The 17,810-nt window shown below is 40.7% G+C and overlaps 1 protein-coding gene across 1 annotated transcript in view; it reads right to left on the bottom strand.

Annotated features, from left to right (window-relative positions):
* The window catches only part of LOC138592473 (glypican-6-like), a 101,521-nt gene that overhangs the window by 28,967 nt on the left and 54,744 nt on the right, over nt 1-17,810 (bottom strand). Inside the window, exons 5-6 of the mRNA XM_069663289.1 lie at nt 3,064-3,194; nt 2,239-2,382 (exon numbers count right to left, since the gene is read on the bottom strand). Of these exons, the coding sequence (XP_069519390.1) occupies nt 2,239-2,382; nt 3,064-3,194 (275 nt within the window). The remainder of the gene's footprint in view (nt 1-2,238; nt 2,383-3,063; nt 3,195-17,810) is intronic.

Below are 17,810 nucleotides of genomic sequence, written 5' to 3'. Positions count from 1 at the left end.
ACATTTCATTGAGCATGTTTTAAACACTGAGGAGAGACTGCGTTTACAGATACCTGCTTTTATATATGTTAGGTAGGGCTGCACCATTATGGCCAAATACGTCAATATTGAGATCAGGATTATTAATTAATTTTCGGGACAACATTTTTCACATTTAAAGACCCCCTCCAGTGAAAATCAAGCGTTTCACCTTGTAAACATCTCCATGTGGTGTTTTTCATGAGCTACAAGACACATCAGGGACAACATAAGCAGTCATCTCCATGGCTGGGCCTGTCTGCTTTTAAACTGCAGTGTACCAAGGACAGGCTAAACAACACGTGTTCAGATTGGCAGGTTTGAGACGTCACAAACCTAAGGAGCCAATCCCGTTAATGGACAGGGTGACGCTCCACATATCATTATGTGTAGCCTATGGCAACCACTTCGGCGTTGCGCGAGCCAGCTGTAACCGTCATTGTAATTTTTGCAAACTCACTACAGACTACTAACGTTAACGTTACTACTACTTATTACTACATTTCAAGCTAGCTAAGTTTCAACTAGTTGCCACTGAACGATGGCAGAGACGTGTTTTGTTTTTGTGACAGAGGGGGCGGTTGGAAGTGCATAGTTTATTAAACGTATTTGCTGAAAAAACATATCAGACACAATTTATCATTTCAAGGAGAGCATTGTATATGTCTTAAAACACGACTGGAGCTGCTCTTTAAATAAACCGAGCAACCCTTTTAACTCATGTACACATTTTGCATCAAACTAAGACTTAAAATTAGCTTCTTTACATTAATTCAGTGCATCTCCTAGATGAAAAAAATAAATATAATTCATACTCTCATCATACTGCACTCTGAGGTTTTTTTCAGGTTGTTGAACAGGTGTCGCTTTGCGGCGCAGGGGCAGGTTCCATGCACTCATTGCATATTACTTTTTCTTGCTTAAAGATATGATCTCGATGATCTCAGTTTCGTTCTATTTGTTGGCAACTTATGGGTGCATACGTCCCAGATAAACAGACGTCCACGGTTAGCTCTCTTTGTTACGATTTTCCTCGCTGACGGTCGCTTTCCTTTTTAGACTGTTTGCCTTCATCTGAGCGTCAAATTTGTTTCTTTGGATTTTCACTTACTGGTTGAAGTTGTATCTGTAGTCATCGATCTTTTCTTTGTTTGTTCAGCCGTAGTAGATTACTGTTTACTCGCAACTCTTTAGAAGAAAATCTTTAAGATTATATCTTTAACATCACTTGAACCTGAAACACCTCCAAACAACTGATCACGAGCCGTTTCAGGGGACCAGCTCTTCGTCTTCTGTTCCAGATATTTGACTTTTGTTTCTCCTGACCGTCTCTGTTGTTTACTTTTCCACATGAGATGCTAGCTCCCCTAAAAGTCGATGGCCCCCTGGGGGAGTGACTGTTAGTTTAAAGAGCACTTGATTTGAGACGCAGCAGAGTTTTGCACAGGCGGTGCAGGCATTTTGACATCAATATCGCTGTCAATCATTTTTATTTAATCGTGGGAAGCCAAAATGGTGAGAAGGATTAATATTTGATTAATTGTGCAGCCCGAATGTTTGGTACTTTTTAAGGGTCAATAATGCAACATTTTCTTTGGGTTGTGTTAAAAATAGCTCCACAGAAAAATGACTGAGACACAATTTAAAGAGATTCACTTTGAACAGGGCTAGAGGGGAGGGAGGAAGGGCACTGTGGCTGCAAAGGTAATCCATGATGAGAACTGTCTCTCAGCCGAATTGGTCTGTCAGCTCCGTGTTGACCTTTACCCTGAGGAGGCATTTTAGGTTTCAAGGTTGTTTGAGATGGAAATCCATGTATCAAGATCCAATCCAACAAACATACGGCTAATCTGATAGAAAATAAAGGTGTGCTTTACAGCAAACAATTGATATGGTCAGCCTCACAAAATCTATCCATCAATTCTTTCATCCCTTTCTTCTCTGTTTGCCAGGTACACAGAGAAGGAGAAGGGCACTGAGCACAGAGCGCCGCACCTTCCCGCTGCCCTCTCGGGGTAAAGCTGTTGATTCGTTAACAAACACAAATCGATAAAAGGGGCTTGAATGGAGGACAAGTACAAAGAATTAATTTCCGGCTCCGGGGGCTTACGATGGCAAATCACCAGCTTTAATCAACAGTGTCAAGTCAGAAAGACAAATGATGTTTACAGGGAACCAGTGTCTCGCCTGCAAACTGCAGCTTGGGCTCTGTTTGCTTACCAGTCTGTCCAGGCTTGTGCCAGCTGCAGTGGTCGGCCGCTCCTCTGGGCTGTACGGCTTGAAGCGAGCGTTGAACACATCCGAAACACCGCGGGTAGTCCGAGTCATTTCTGCGGGTTTTGGCTGGCCGCAGCCTTGAAAAACCTGCAATTACAAAAAACACGGGGCACCCAATTGTCAGGGGTTTTAAATTACATCGGTTGCAGAAAATAGGGGGAAAACGCTGTTGTTGTAAAGGTCTTATGACGAATTCCCCCCACAGCACCAGCGTGACAGTGCTCTTCATCAAGCTGAGGTGACCACGTTGATAGGTGATTCAGCTACGAGCTGTGACCAATGCTATTTCAGATGACAGAGTAACGTTTTTACGGGCTTTTGGGAAAATACCACATATACTTAAACCATAAACAAACCTGCATCTGCTGCATGGGAACGCCAACAGAGCATTTCGCTTCTGAATGAGAGCTGGCATCGGAAACTGTGTAGGCTGAAAAAATGCTTCACAACCACCTACATTTTTTTTCTCGTTCTGACTACAATTTTGTGGGCAAAGAAAAATGCAGTAAAACACAGGAAACACATTAACTACTGTTAGTTGAACTAAGATTAACTGACCAAATTGAAACATATAATTCAAATACAAGACCTAAACTTGGACATAATTAGAACGTGTTGTACTACACACCTTAGACAGCCTTACACACAGCTCAGTGGGACTCGAAGTGAGCTCCTCTCATTTTCTTGACACTTGGACAAAAGTTGGACTTCAACAGCCTGTCTGAGGTGTTACTTTAGTTCTCTGGGGTTTAAAAGTAATTGACATACCCTGTAGGAGACCTGGGCACTGTTATCTTGCATATTCATGATGGCCTCTGATATCTTGACATCAATAGGCTCCATGACAGATTCAATGTTGAACGGTCCCTCCAGTCTCTGAGCCACCAGCAGCATGGCATCTGTCAAAACAGAGGTAAAAAAAAAAAGGAGGTGCAGTGTGAGAGGGAGGAGGGCAGAGGTGCAGACAGACACATCCAGCAGATAAACACATTTCAAAGTGGTCAAACACTTCATGCATTAATGTTAAATCTACTTGGGAAATTACAGTGGAATATAACCAACCACCTCTATTTTCAGTCAGTATTTTAATAAGATGTACGATGAGGTCTTGTTTAAGTCTAACATGACAGGGTCTAATATCACTGTATAGCTCGGGTTGGGGAAAATATTGATACAGTACATTATGAGGAAATATTTTGTATAGATACACACCATAGACTGTATGAAAAGATGGATGACATGACAGCTCCCTAAAAGTGAAGCCAAAACATTTCGAGCGCCCCCCTCCTGCAAGATGGCAGCGCCCACCTTGGGGGTATATTGGCTTCAATTTTGTACAATAAGAGCAGATAGAGAGGTGTCGTCCATCTTTATATACACTGATACACACATGCCAAGTATGGATATTGTATTTTTTCTTTATAAAATAATGAAATAATTAAACGCAAATGTAACATTTTGGTGCCAGCATGGTGAAAACAATTGGAAAAAAGTTGATTATAACAAAGATGGAGACATCGTTGGATTTCAGTTAACAGTGATTTATTATCGCAATATTTAGCTACCTTAAATATTACAGTTATGGGACTAAGGGACTTCAGTTATGGGATTGTTATGGCACTGCGGTTGACTATGGGACTTAAGTTAGGGACTATGTTATGGCACTAAGGGGACTATGGGGCTTCAGTTAGGGACTATGTTATGGCACTAAGGGGACTATGGGGCTTCAGTTAGGGACTATGTTATGGGACTATGGGACTTCAGTTATGGGACTATGTTATGGCACTAAGGGACTTCAGTTATGGGACTACGTTATGGCACTACGGGTCTCAAATTATGGGACTATGTTATGGCACCAAGGGACTTCAGTTATGGGACTTTGTTATGGCACTAAGGGACTTCAGTTCTGGGACCATGTAACCCTTAATATGGGTTCTCTTTGTCAGGTGCATACAACATTTATGGCATGTTTTTATGACAAAAACACAAAAAACAGATGTTGACAAACTGTTCCCTTGTGTACAAAATTTGCAGTTAAAAACCTTGTGAACAAAATATTGCAACATATTTTATTAGAATTTTAAGTATATGCATGTTCAAAAGTTCAGAAGTTTACCGCAAATGCAAGAAAAATAATCACGTCAAGGTTCCCATTCATCTCCAGAGGATCTGTTGTGTTGCAGCTCACTTCAGATGCCTGCATTTGCACTGTTGCTATATTTGCTTGTATTTTCTGTCTGCTGTTGTTTTGCATAATGCATTTTGTTTATGTGGGTTTTCTGTATTTGTTCCTGTCCTCTGTATTTGAAGTGTTCTGGAAAATGTAATGCATAACTTGTCGAACTGGTGGAAATGTTTTCTTCATCCGTTTGTGTTTTCTCAAGCTGTTTGTGTTTTCTTAAGTTGCCGTGTGTCAGGCTCTGTCAGCTTGCAGAGAGAAAAAAAGAAAGGAAGAGGAAGCAGTTTGATTCTGCAGACAACTAAAGAAATCGTGTGTCTGTGTATAGAAAAAAATATTGCCAACTACCTTCATAAATGTTGCATTCATTTATCCTGTAAAAACACCAACATTTGTCCTAATGTGTAGGCAGTTAGCAATTTTCTCTTCTTTATATCTGTATACTTTTTTTTATTTCAGTGTTGAGAATTTGCTTTGCTACTCTTTAGAATGTAAAAGACTACATTTCCAATGCAAAGAAAAAAATCTATAATCAAAAAAACTGTTGGCTTTGAATGCATCATTTCACCAAAGGTCACAGTTTTAAACAGCAGACTGTTGTGTCTTGCCTTCTGATTACCAAACAGCAGCCTCCGCCTCCTCATCACAGTCCACTGAAACCCACTTATGAAGCATGAAAGCTCATCGGGTTCAAATTCAATTTTTATGTAGATCAACTCAATCACGTCAACAAAATTTTGTTACACTGCATGCAACAAAAAGCGCTGATCATGAGTCATTGATTTAATAGAACTTTTCAAAGCTAAGCACTTATTTAGATCGGCTGCAGGCCATGAATGCTATAAGGTCAGTGATTCATTAATATGTGTGGACACAAGCCAGAAGGCCTTGTTGAACATGAGACACTTAACATATCCACAGAGTGTGCTTTCAATTAACTCATCTGATCGCTTAAAAAAAAAGATATCCCATTCAAAACATTTATCATTTCAAAAACTCATTTAACTCAAACAGCTGCTGTTGCCCTTTAAGCTAAGTGGGTTAATTGACACGGCCATGAAACAGTGCTGAAGGGTTCCTATACTAATGTGTCACAGTCTCTATAATGGCGGTGCTGTATTTGAACGGCCTGCCACGGGGAGTCGGACGTTACCAAACCACTAACTCATAAATGAGTAAGTCCCAGATCTGGAGACGGATCCGGAGGCCGCACTTATGCAGACTGTCCGGAGACGTTTCTCCATCCACAGACCTCCCAGGACTGCACCTTCAGCTCACTGTCGTAATGACTCTTCAATTACGTCCTTATGAAAGACGGTTAACCTGTCATTTTCAGTCCATAGAAACAATGATTCTTACATTCTGGTGACTGCTTTAAGGTTTCTGTTCTAAATTGCAGTGAGCAGCCTTTCGCTTTCTTTAAGAAAGTTCCTCAGAAATTAAAATAGATGTTGAAGTTATTTTTATTGCATATGTCCTGCATCTATTGCCACTTATATGCCAGTGAAAGGCACAACAATGCCAAAAAACCTTGTTGGGTAGGTGAAAAGGTGGATAGGTGAAGAGGTGGACAGGAGAATAGATGTACTTTATTGATCCAGAACTGGGAAACTGTAACGTTACAGCAGTAAGTCAGCAAGCAAAAAATAAAGCACCAGTTCAAAATAATACACAGTAAATATATAGTAGATATACCCTACTACTAGGAGACAGAAATATGTACATCAAGTTATTACACTATACTTAATATGTTCATGAAGATACTACACTAATCTATGAATAAATAATATAAAATATAAACACACTAGGGCTGGGAATCGCAGGGTAACTCGCAATGCGACACGCAATATGTGGCCCACGATAACGATAACATCATGATACAGCGATTCTGCTATAATTGATATATTGCAAGACAATCAAATATTGATACATCACAAAATCTTCTTCGGCCAATTCATCTCTGTCGACGTCACACTCATTCATGTCGTAAGTGCCATCATGACTGCGTTTTGTTTTGCTGTCCTTCGTACGTCACCTTTTCAGTAAACTGTCTGCAGATTGTCCTGATTTGTCTCCTGTGTCTGATGATTGCAGAGTTCAGTAGCTCTTCACACAAAGTATTTCAGCTTGGCTGAGTTTGTGTTAAATGCTTTTCAGCAGCATAGTAGGACGCTTTATGTTTGATTTATTAAAAGGTACAGTCTGTTCATAAGTAGTGCTGAAGCTTTTATATTTAAGGAAAAGGATTGTTTTTCATACTTTATTTGACACTGCGCGACATATTTGGAGGTGTGTCTGTTCTTTTGTTCTCATTTCTCCCCGGGGATTAATAAAGTGTTTTTGATTCTGTCTTTGCTCTTGCTTGTTTTGTGTCTTGTAAGCTCATGGTAGCTGGGCACCTTTTTGTGCATAACACAATGAAATAACCTAACTATATTGCATGGGTCAGGATGACAAATTGCTGTATCAATGCTGTATTTTGTCCCACCCCTAAAACATATTCAGGGAGGTAGAGGTGTTGATGTGGAAATACTGTGTGCAAAGCTTCTGAATGTGCAAAGTCTGAACAGAACAGACGAGAGTGCACTTTAAATTTAAGTTTATTTTTTTTATTAATAGAGAGATACAAAAGTAGTTAGGTATTCTTTATAGTATTTCGATTTTTTTTCTACTGGCTACCGCATACACCAATCAGTGCTCGTGGCAATTCCTAACAAGCATTTTAAAGGAAGTAATAATAGTGCTCTGCTTGTCCTTTATGAGAACGTATATCTTTTGGCTTCTGTTCCCACAATCACACCCATCACATGAGAGAGGTAGAATTATTCCCAAGCTGTGAAGATAATATTCCAGAGAACAGTCCGAAAGCGGTGACTTACACTTTGTAATTAGCAATGAGCTTTATAGAAAATAAATAACTCATACCGTGTAAAAGTAGCCAAACAAAGACTGAGAGAGGAAATAAGGGACACGTATTGTACTTAAATCCAAATGACTCCCCACTGCTTTGATATCAGGTCCGTCCAGCCCTTCATTCTTCTGGGACCTGAGATCGCTAATGGAAGAGGAAAAGAGCTGCGAAACATTAGCTCTGCTCCGGCTCCATTTCCTTTCCAATTATGTCGAGGTCTGAGCCTTTGAAGAGCTCTTGTGTTTGTTTACGCTGTGGATTACAAATAGCCTGTGATGCTCGCTGAGATTTTAATATACACGCGCTGCGTCGGAGCCAAATGATTTTCTCCGGTAGCGCTTCAATCGCACCTGAAACCATATGGTGGAGATGACACCAGTTCAAGCAGAAAAATCACACAGAATAAACATTGTAACCGTCTATAAGCATTGATTACAATCAGTGCTTATAACGTCCTTCTTGTTACTTAACTCTTAGGTAGATGCTTTCTTTCTTGTATTTCTTGAAAATATTTTGAATATTTAGTTGCCACATAGCGTACTGTTTAATCTGATTATGATGTAAATTCATTCAACTGCCTCAGGTATGTCTCCTCACTTTATAACAAACGCACACACGCACACGCAAATCTAAATTCAAGTGTTAGCTTAAAAAGCTGTCAAGTGCAAATACTGAATTTAGGTCAAAGACAGCCAACTGGGAACAACTCATATTTCATAATAAGAGCCAGGAAGACTGCCTACAGCATCACAGACGATGGCAATCTTTCCCAACAATGGTGACTTATCTGCAACTTATCAGATGGGCTCAACAAACAGAGGCAGCCGGGAACTTTGTCATCGCACACAACCGGATACGGCAGACGGAGAGAAGAGGAGAGGTGGTGCTGATTGGGTTGAATCAGGCAAGGGTACGGCTGTTTCCCAGAGGAGGAGCGGCTCCTTCGTCGCATGTGGAAAAAACTCCATGCCTACATGGAGAATTAATGACTCTCATTTATGAGGAGCGCATAAAGTCCGGTCCGCTGTGACACGGCCGCCACTCCGAGCCAAATTCTCCCTGCATCACTTTTGTGCTGCTAAGATAGGCCACTGGCCAGCCGGAGGAAATCTTTTTATCATCACAACACAGCCGTGCAAATACATGCATTTATTTGATTCTGCACTGAGGGATTTACCAGGAATTGAGACTGTGCCTTATTGGATACGGACATGTTAGACTACAAGCCGCCACGCTGTGAACCACAGCCTGATCAAAATGATTTGTTTCATAAAAGAGGTTAATGCGTCCGTTTGTGCTGTGAAACATGCTTATTTGTGCTCTCTGGTTAAAGAAAAAAAACTCAGAGGAGGTAATATTACTCTGGGCTCCTTATCGAGATTGATGTCCACTTAAATTCAGGCTATGTCAGCCAGAGGCAACCTCCAGCAGACAAGGACAAATAAGGAAAGTGAACAGGCCCATCTACGGCTCTTTGCCTGTGAAGAGCTCCACAGGATGAAAAATGGCCCCGGTGTAATTTGGATTCTGTAAAGCATAGCTCATCTGTGGTTCAGTCAACCAACTAATGGTGCGATATGAAATGGCATGAAAGTGGGGAAGAAAAAAGAAACGCATGTTGTTTGTTGGTCACAGTCTGCCCTGATGGAAAAAGTCCTTGAACGTACACATATTGGCACACAAACAGGTGCATTTGTACACATGTCCACATCCCGTTAAAAGCAGTCTTTCACCTTTATTAGCAATAAAACAGAGACGGCACTATTCTTTCCAACCAAACCTCGAAAGATTGAATGAAATAATAACAACTCCTTCTCTTATAAAACCTCATATAGAGGCTGAATTCCTGCGTGGCTTCTACCGACAAGCTGATGATAATGCTCCTCTTCCTCTTAAACCTCCAGTGACTTGTTAAGGGCAGTCACAGAAAGGACAACATATCAGAGTATGCTCCGCTCATACGAGGATTACAAAGAGCATATCATGATTACAGAAAATAATACACAAGACAGATACAAGAAGCAGAGTGTAAATTCTGGGACACACTGTGATATGGATCTGCAGTGTTGTGTGCTCAGCAGCTGCTGCCAGCTTGATCACAGCTGAACATGGAGAACCAGCGTCGTTCTGACAGAGCTACACAGCTCTGCTGTGAGAAAGCCTTACCTTTAACACACTCATAAATATTTAACTAAAAGAATCCCAATAAAACGTTCCATATGACAACAAGAACGTGTGCAAGATGTATGTTGGATCATGTCAGAGAGGAGTTGCCAAGGAGCTTTAACAATGGAGCTCTTCACTGTAAAAATAATGTATTTAGATGAAGGCAGTTTTACTTGGCTTGTACAAAGTCCGGCCTATATGAGTTTTTTTTTCACAGTGGCTTGGCTCTATGGATGGTGGTCGGTTAAACCGCTGTGGTCCACACGGAAATATCTCCATGTACGTGCATTCAAGCGTCAAATACAGCAGCTCGGTTAGTGGCCTTACACTTCAAACTTGGACTCTGTTGTTAGCCATCTAGCTTAAATTCTGAAGACGCCTTTTTACTGTCATGTTTGTCAAGCATAATGAGCGAGAAAACCCTGCTTAGGGACTGGGGTAGGTTTGATTGGTCAAAGGACTATCACTATAGAGACAAGGGTTTGTTTCTTGTGTGAAACCTTTTGAACTTATGAAACAAGTTATATAATGCCAAATATCAAACCCAATATCTTTTCCTACAGTAAATCTAAAAAAAAAAAAAGTTTTGCTGCCTAAACCTTAAATGGAGACTGTTTTACTTTAACTAGATATAAGTTTGCAATTATACGTTAAGGCTTCCAGGCTTTATTACGTTTACTACCATTTGCAATATTACTTTTCAATTTCAGGGGCTATATTTATATTTATAGTGTGCATTATCATGTGCAATAACAGCTTAATAGTATTATGTGCAATATTACTTTTTATCACTATCATGTACAAACACGTTTAATATCATCTGCTATGTTTACAGTCATCATCTGGTGCAGTACAAGTTTTTACTACTTCATATTATCACAGTCAATGTAATTGCGGTCACTACTTTCAGCTTACTTTTGTAAATAACTTATTGTCCTCTTGTTATTCTATTAGGCCCCGTCTCTTTTGCCTTGAACTCTAATACACTTTTTTGTATTTCACTTAAATTTGAGTTGTTATTTTCGTATTACTCATATTTTGTACTGTACTTTTGGAGCAATCTAGCACTAGAAATTCCTTCATGATCTGTAAAGTTCTTATCTTATCATTTGACTTTTGTTACCATTACAATGACAGTTACCTGACTTCTGCAAAATACATAAAAAAGTGAGATGTTTCTCAGCTCGCTTCATTCTGAGATTGTAATCGATAGCTGGATATTATTGCTAACTTAACAGTGAATATCTGCACGAGCAGAACTCGGGGCCCCTGACCAAGCTGCTGTATGGATGACTTTGGAATAAACATGTGAAGCCTGTAGCACCATCAAAAGCTCTCTCATTAATCACTTTTTTTAATACTAATACCTGCGAATAAAATTCCAATCAGCCTCAGCTGTACACTTTGTGCTACCTGATAAACTTGTAAACTCACCTGCTGAACTTTGGCATGTTAGCATTGCCGCTGCTAGCATGCCAAAGCTAGCATGAAGCTCACAGCTGAATTTTTCCCAAGTTCACCCTCAGAGAGCTGCTAGCATGGCCGTAGACTCTCAGTCTTGTTTAAAAATAAACCATGACACACTTATCACTATCACTTTCTGTTATTACTCTATTTGCACTGGAGTGATAACAGCACTCCACACTGTATGCAAGGCTACTGATGTGAAAGCGCTGATACTGCTCTGCTAATGAAACAAAGCAGCATAATCCAATAATGAGCCATTCACAAGCTGATCTTGTTACTAATGGGGTTTGAAATGTCCACAAATATGTTGAAGACGTTCTTTCCCCCTGTCAGTATCCTTGTTTGAACTTTGTAAAAGCAACACAAAGACAAAGACAGACTTCCTGCTCATAGAGAGAGTTGGTACGACGAGGTAATTGCACAGGTGGGAAGAGAATCTGTAATAAGATCCACTCAACCACATCTTCAAGTAACTGTGAGTGATTAGACAACAACTAGAACAAAATGGAAATTAATATTGTTGCGTCAGATGCCTGCACAAGAAACAGAGTGAGGGCACAATGATTACTCTTTGTGCCCTGATGTAGGAGCTCAATATGTTCGACAATATTTGTAGCAGTGGGGCCAGAAATAAGTGTGGGTGTGTGGAAGGTATAACGAATAATGTAGTCGTTTTATCAGCTCTTTATGTTCTGTTCTCAGCAGCTATAGGAGCAGAAATTGCACACTTAAAGTTTAATACAAGTTCAATATATTACAGGTACACTGCAAAAAGGACAATTTAAAACATTTATCATATTTAAGGATGTCATGACATTTAAGTCTTGTGCAATATTGTGTTTATGTGAAAACACAACTATTTTCCCCCCATTTATCTGGGTTAAAGGTACATTTGAGCAACCCTTTCTCTATCCATCCGAGTCAGGTACGTTGCGTCAAAAATGCGTAAAACCTATGCAGATATTATCTGGGTCTCTGGGGTGCATCTCAGTGCAGCTTCAAAATCTATAGTCCTTCCTGCAACTAGTGGCGTCAGTTAGCTGCTTCTAAGAAGTACAGGCACTTTCACTTTGTTTTTTTCCGCATTGGCTTGTGTTGTAACTAGCTAGGTAAGTCCGCCACAAACTGCAAAAAAGGCATCCCAAAATGTGAGCACATGGGATGTTTGAGTGAGCATATTGGTATACTCATTTGTGATAATTGGTAAATGGGCTGTTTTCTAGTCATACGATCACTGAAAGTGCCTATCTGCCCATCAGGATCTAACTAATGACTTTCTCGCAAATTCATACATCAATACACCAATAGAGTTTCACAAGGCTCTGTACTCGGTCCATTCATATAATAAAGAGTACTGTCTAGACCTGCTTGTTTTGGTAAAGTGTCTTGAGATAACTTTGGTTATGATTTGACGCTACATTAATAAAGATTGATTGACTGATTGATTAATTAATCGGCTACGCTTTCGGGAGCAATTCAGGGTTCAGTGTCTTGCCGAAGGACACTCGGACATCACGACTGCAGGAGCTGAGGATGAAGACTGCCAAACTTCCAGGTGAAAGATGACTCACTCTACCACTGATCCTCAGCCGCCCACATGAGTATACCAATCAGGAATTTTCTGCTTCAATATACTATATTTACCATCACTATTATTTGGACATCCACACATAATGTGGTGAAAATTAAAGGCACAGTCTTGAATGCAGAAATTCAATACCAAAGTAAGCAGGTAATCTTGAAGGCAACGGGTGGCGAAACCAACCACAACGATTAGACAGTGCAAACAACTATTATAAATCCATTTAACTTTGAGTTTAGTTGTAATGGCTTTTGGACACCACTGTTCTAAATCCCCGCTTTTCAAACACAGCTATCCTCTGAATGAAAATTCAGACCTCACACAGGTAAAACACTAATAGAACGAAGGACGCGGCTTGTTTCCAGACACACTTGTAATTTATCAAAGTTCCTTTGACATTACGTCAATGTAACTTCATTCTTTAAGCTGTCGGAGTTGAACTGTTTAGGGGGGTGAACTCAATAAAAAGACCTGTGGCTGAATGTTGCGGCTCGTGAGGGTTCAGGCTCTCTGATTTCAAACCCTCTGTAGCTCTGATTGCACAATCACAAGTGTTATTGTGGCACACATCAGAAGAGAGGAGGCCTTCTTTCTCCCTTTATTTTTGGGGTCATCTGATAAATCCTTGATGATGCAGAATGCAGGATGAGCAACGCAGAGGCTCATCAGGAAATCTGAACACAGTGATAGAAATCAGTCACCGTGTGCTATTACAAGCCAGAAAAGGATCAAGACTGAGAAGTAGCAGTCGCTTTTTCCTTCATAAAAACACGCTAGCACCACTGACTTGCTCTCTGCAACCCCTCATAATGTAGGAAATTTACACTATTACACTATTTTAAAATATTATGCTTTGATATATTTGAAAAGTGATTTCAAATATTATTAATTAAACTACCCAATATTAAATTCAAGTAGAGCTGGAATGATAAGTTTATTAATATAGTAAGTAACTTGACAGGAAATTAACTACACATCATTTTTCTTGCAAAAAATGCTTCATATTTATGAACATTTATTAATAGACAGTGATGAGAAAAGCACATACAATCACTAAGGACCCCTTTCACACTCTTTTCTCAGAGTACAAGCTTTTAACTTCAGGCGGACAACACAGAACCAGAAGTGTAAGAGAAACCGCTTTAAGCTGTTTTTTCTTCCTGTCAGCCGCACTGCTGAACAAACAACTAGCTCAATCTGATCCTTACTGAACTAGACCCATGCACAGTGAACCCAGTGCAGATTTCTCTGCATTGTATTTCATATAATTTAAGTGTTTTTTAGCCCTTTAGTTTTCATCATCACAATGCATTTTATGAATCTTATTCATTGTATCTTTTAATGCTCTCTTCTTGTGCCTACAGAGCACACGAGCCTGTTTGTATAGTTGCTACTTGTGATGTTGTTTGTTTATATGGTATCAATCTGCACTGAGCTGTATGCACTATTGCACTGGGCAAATTTCCCCTCAGGGACAATAAAGTAAATCTAATCTAATTTAATGTTTCCAGCTTCCTCAAATATAAAAGTTTTTCCTCTTTAATCACTAGGACAGGACAGCTGTAGAGAGACCGGAAACGTGGAGAGTAGAGAGTGGGGGTTGATGCGCACCAAATTATCAGCAGGCCAGGAGTTGAACCTGTGATCAGTGCATCGAGGACCTCTATACACGGGGCGCCCGCTCTACCAACCGAGCCAAACCAGCGACCATAGTTTCTGATCATACTTGAATATTTTCCAAGCTGGACTAAATTGACATGGCGTGTTTTTTACAGTGTTGAATTAGTACTTTTACTTATGCAAAGAGCCTTAATACTTCCTCCGTCAGTGACTCGTTAGAGACGGCTGTCACAGGTTAATTGCTGCCTGTCACAGTTCACAGAGACTCAAGTCTGCACCTGTTCCATGTACTAATGACATTACATCCTGTAAGTACCAAGCAGATAAGTTTTTCGCTCTTTCAGTGCACTTGCTCTTTCACTCGCCCACTCATGTGCTCTCTCTCCTTTTGTCCGTTCAGCTGGAGAGTCTGTTGAATCTATTCTAAACACTAATAACACTAAATTATATTCCCATGCTTATTAGGAACGTCTGGTCACTGAAGTGGAGTGTTGTCTGAGGCAAATGGTTTGAAGGAGAATGATGCTTAAGATGGTGTGCATCGACCCATTCAGATTGAGCGCAAAATGCATGTTTAACCCGTGTCACTGCGTAGGTGTGAAAGGAGTTCTTACTTGTTTTAACGGTTTGAACGTGCTTGAATTCATGCTGGTAAAAGCACAGACCTCAAGCATCTTTGTGAGCACTAAATATTTGGCTCTGCGCTGCACACTCACATTTTGTCAGGGAAGGTTTTTCCACTTAATATTTCTTATTCATGAGGACTTTTGAACAAAGAAACGGATATGTTGCAGGCTTGACATTTCGTAAACAGCGAGGTTGCGGCTGGCTCCGGTTACCGAGTGAAACAAATCGCCTAATTAAAAAGAAATGAGCAGAAACAATCAATGCACATCACTTCCAATGTTGTGGCGTGTCTCTCCAGAGAGAACACCAACCGCCTGTTAAAAACCAATGCCGCAAGATTGCATATAAAGCTGGGGCAGAGTCAAACAGTTCAATTACTTAAAGCCAACAGGAAGTCTCACAGTGAATACTGTGAAGGTGCAGGAGGGAAAGCTCCATCACAGGTGTCAAGTACCTGTCAACACAAAAAATGATAATGACACGTGGGGTGTAAACTGCAGTGGACGGTATTCATCAACGCAGCGCGTGACTGGTACTCAAACGACCTATGAGGAAAAAGACATTAAAGCACACAGCCTGTCGTCATGAAACAGCCTGCTTCACAACATTTACACAATAACAGAATGAAAGAACTTTAAAGAACACAAAGGCAGGTAAACATTGTCATCTTAAAACAGATATCTGCTGATTTATGCAGAGAGCGTCACGCTCTGTTAAAAAATCCCAGGGGACTTATGGTGCGAGTCCTGATTACGATCAGTGTTGAGTTCTCAGGTGCTGTAAGCAGACTGACAGCTGTTCATGTGTCGCTCCATGCTTCAGCTAATTCATGTAATTAAAAACTAATCCCATCATTAAACAACGTCATATAACACACAGACTTCTATTTTTAACGTTTATAATCATTAAAACAAAAGCTCATCATGTGAATAGGATTCTGGTATTATCATTGGAATTATAACAAGACAGCGTGTAATACACTGTTAAAAATATGCTGTAATTAGCATCTGTTTCAATATTAGTCTTGGGAAGAGGTCAGCAAGGATTTGTCCTCCAGTGGGACCAAATGGATTAAAGACTGGCAACTCGGTAGAGTTTAATCTACTGTATGATTTATTCTGATTTAATTTATTCAGTGTAACATTAAGGAAGAAATACAAATTACAGACCAAGGGAAGCTATGTAGTAGGCATCACTTAGCTTCTGCATGAGCAAGTATTTGTCACCTTTCATAGCAATACTAATAAAGAGATGAGTCTCTGGAGCTAAAGCTATATTAGTTCCAGGAATGGCACCTTTACCATTTCATCTGAAATGTCAATGGAAGACCAGCGTGTTCAAAAAAACATTTGGGCGCCTACAGTCAGCTTGTGTTTCCCACGACATGTTAGTCAGATTTTATGAGCTTGCTTAATTCATCTCCAGCTTAGGGGGCAAACGAGAATAGGTGCAGGGACATTCAATCTTACTGGAAACTCATACAGATATCCTCATTGAGAAGCATGTCTACTTTACACTGATCAGCTATAACATTATGACCACCTGCCTAATATTGCGTAGGAATCCCTTTCGCCGCCAAAACATCCCTAACCAGTCAAGGCATGGACTCCACTAGACCTCTGAAGGTGTGCTGAGGTATCTGGCACCAAGACGTTCGCAGCAGTCCTGTAAGTTGTGAGGTGGGGCCTCCATGGATCGGACTTGTTTGTCCAGCACATCCCACAGATGCTCGGTTGGATTGAGATCTGGGGAATTTGGAGGCCGAGTCAACACCTTGAAGTCGTCGTGTTCCTCAAACCGTTCCTGAACCATGTTTGCAGTGTGGCAGGGCGCATTATCCTGCTGAAAGAGGCCACTGCCAGTCGGGAATACTGTAGGAATATTGTTGGCGATGGACAAGGGTCAGCTTGAGCACCCTGACAAGCCGGCAGCTTTGAGGTCCCATACACAACAAACTGCGATGCACTGTGTGTTCTGACACCTTTCTATCAGAACCAGCGTTAACTTTTCCAGTAATTTGAGCTACGGTAGCTCTTCTGTTGGATTGGACCACACGGGCCAGCCTTCACTTCCTATGTGCATCATTGAGCCGTGGCCGCCCATTACTCTGTCGCCGGTTTACCAGTTATCCTTCTTTGGACCACTGCCATTAGGGAATAACCCTTCCATGACTGGATGTACTTGGTCTGCAACAATCTTTAGGTAGGTGGTAAGCGTCAAAGTAACATCAGCATGAATGGCAGGACCCAAGGTTCCCCAGCAGAACATTGCCCAAAGCATCACACTGCCTCCGTCGGCTAGCCTTCTTCCCATAGTGCATCCTGGTGCCATGTCTTCCCCAGGTAAGCGAAGCACACGCACCCAGCCATCCACATGATGTAGAAGAACACGTGATTCATCAGAACAGGCCGCCTTCTTCCATTATCCCACCCACTGACAGGTGCCATTGTAACGAGATAATCAAGGTTATTCACTCGACCTGTCAGCGGTCATAATGTTATGGCTGATCAGTGTATCGCATCAATACAAAGGATGGACCAGTTTGGATGGTGTTTTTGTCTTACCAAGATCAACAAAGATCCAAAAATAAGAAACCTTAAACTACTTATTTTTCTTGCACTCTAAAAGTGCAGCACTGAAGCAGAAAACTGCAAATAAATTCAGAGACTTCCTGAAATATTTCTGGGGAATATATAGCATCTGTTTTTGCTTGCCTCAGGTGGTGCCACAACAGTCACTTCCTGCCTCACACTCATGGATAAATGAAGGTTAGGGCCTCGGTTAATGTGAAGCGGCACGTTTTTTTTTCCTGCTTTTGTCTGTCACAAGTATGATTTCTTTTCATCACTGGGTGTTATTCTCGCTAGTGGATTGGTTCAGTGAGAAGGTGTCGCAGGGGAAAATCATTGCTATCACCCGCATAGCTTCTAGGTTTTAAGGATTTCTCGGTCTTTGGTTGGATT

The sequence above is a fragment of the Semicossyphus pulcher genome, unplaced genomic scaffold, assembly GCF_022749685.1.
Source record: "Semicossyphus pulcher isolate SPU_LCO1_2020_fin unplaced genomic scaffold, fSemPul1.0.p SCAF_15, whole genome shotgun sequence".
Taxonomy (NCBI): Eukaryota; Metazoa; Chordata; class Actinopteri; order Labriformes; family Labridae; genus Semicossyphus; species Semicossyphus pulcher.
The sequence above is the reverse complement of the archived record's forward strand: the minus strand, read 5'-3'. Positions and strand labels throughout refer to the sequence as shown.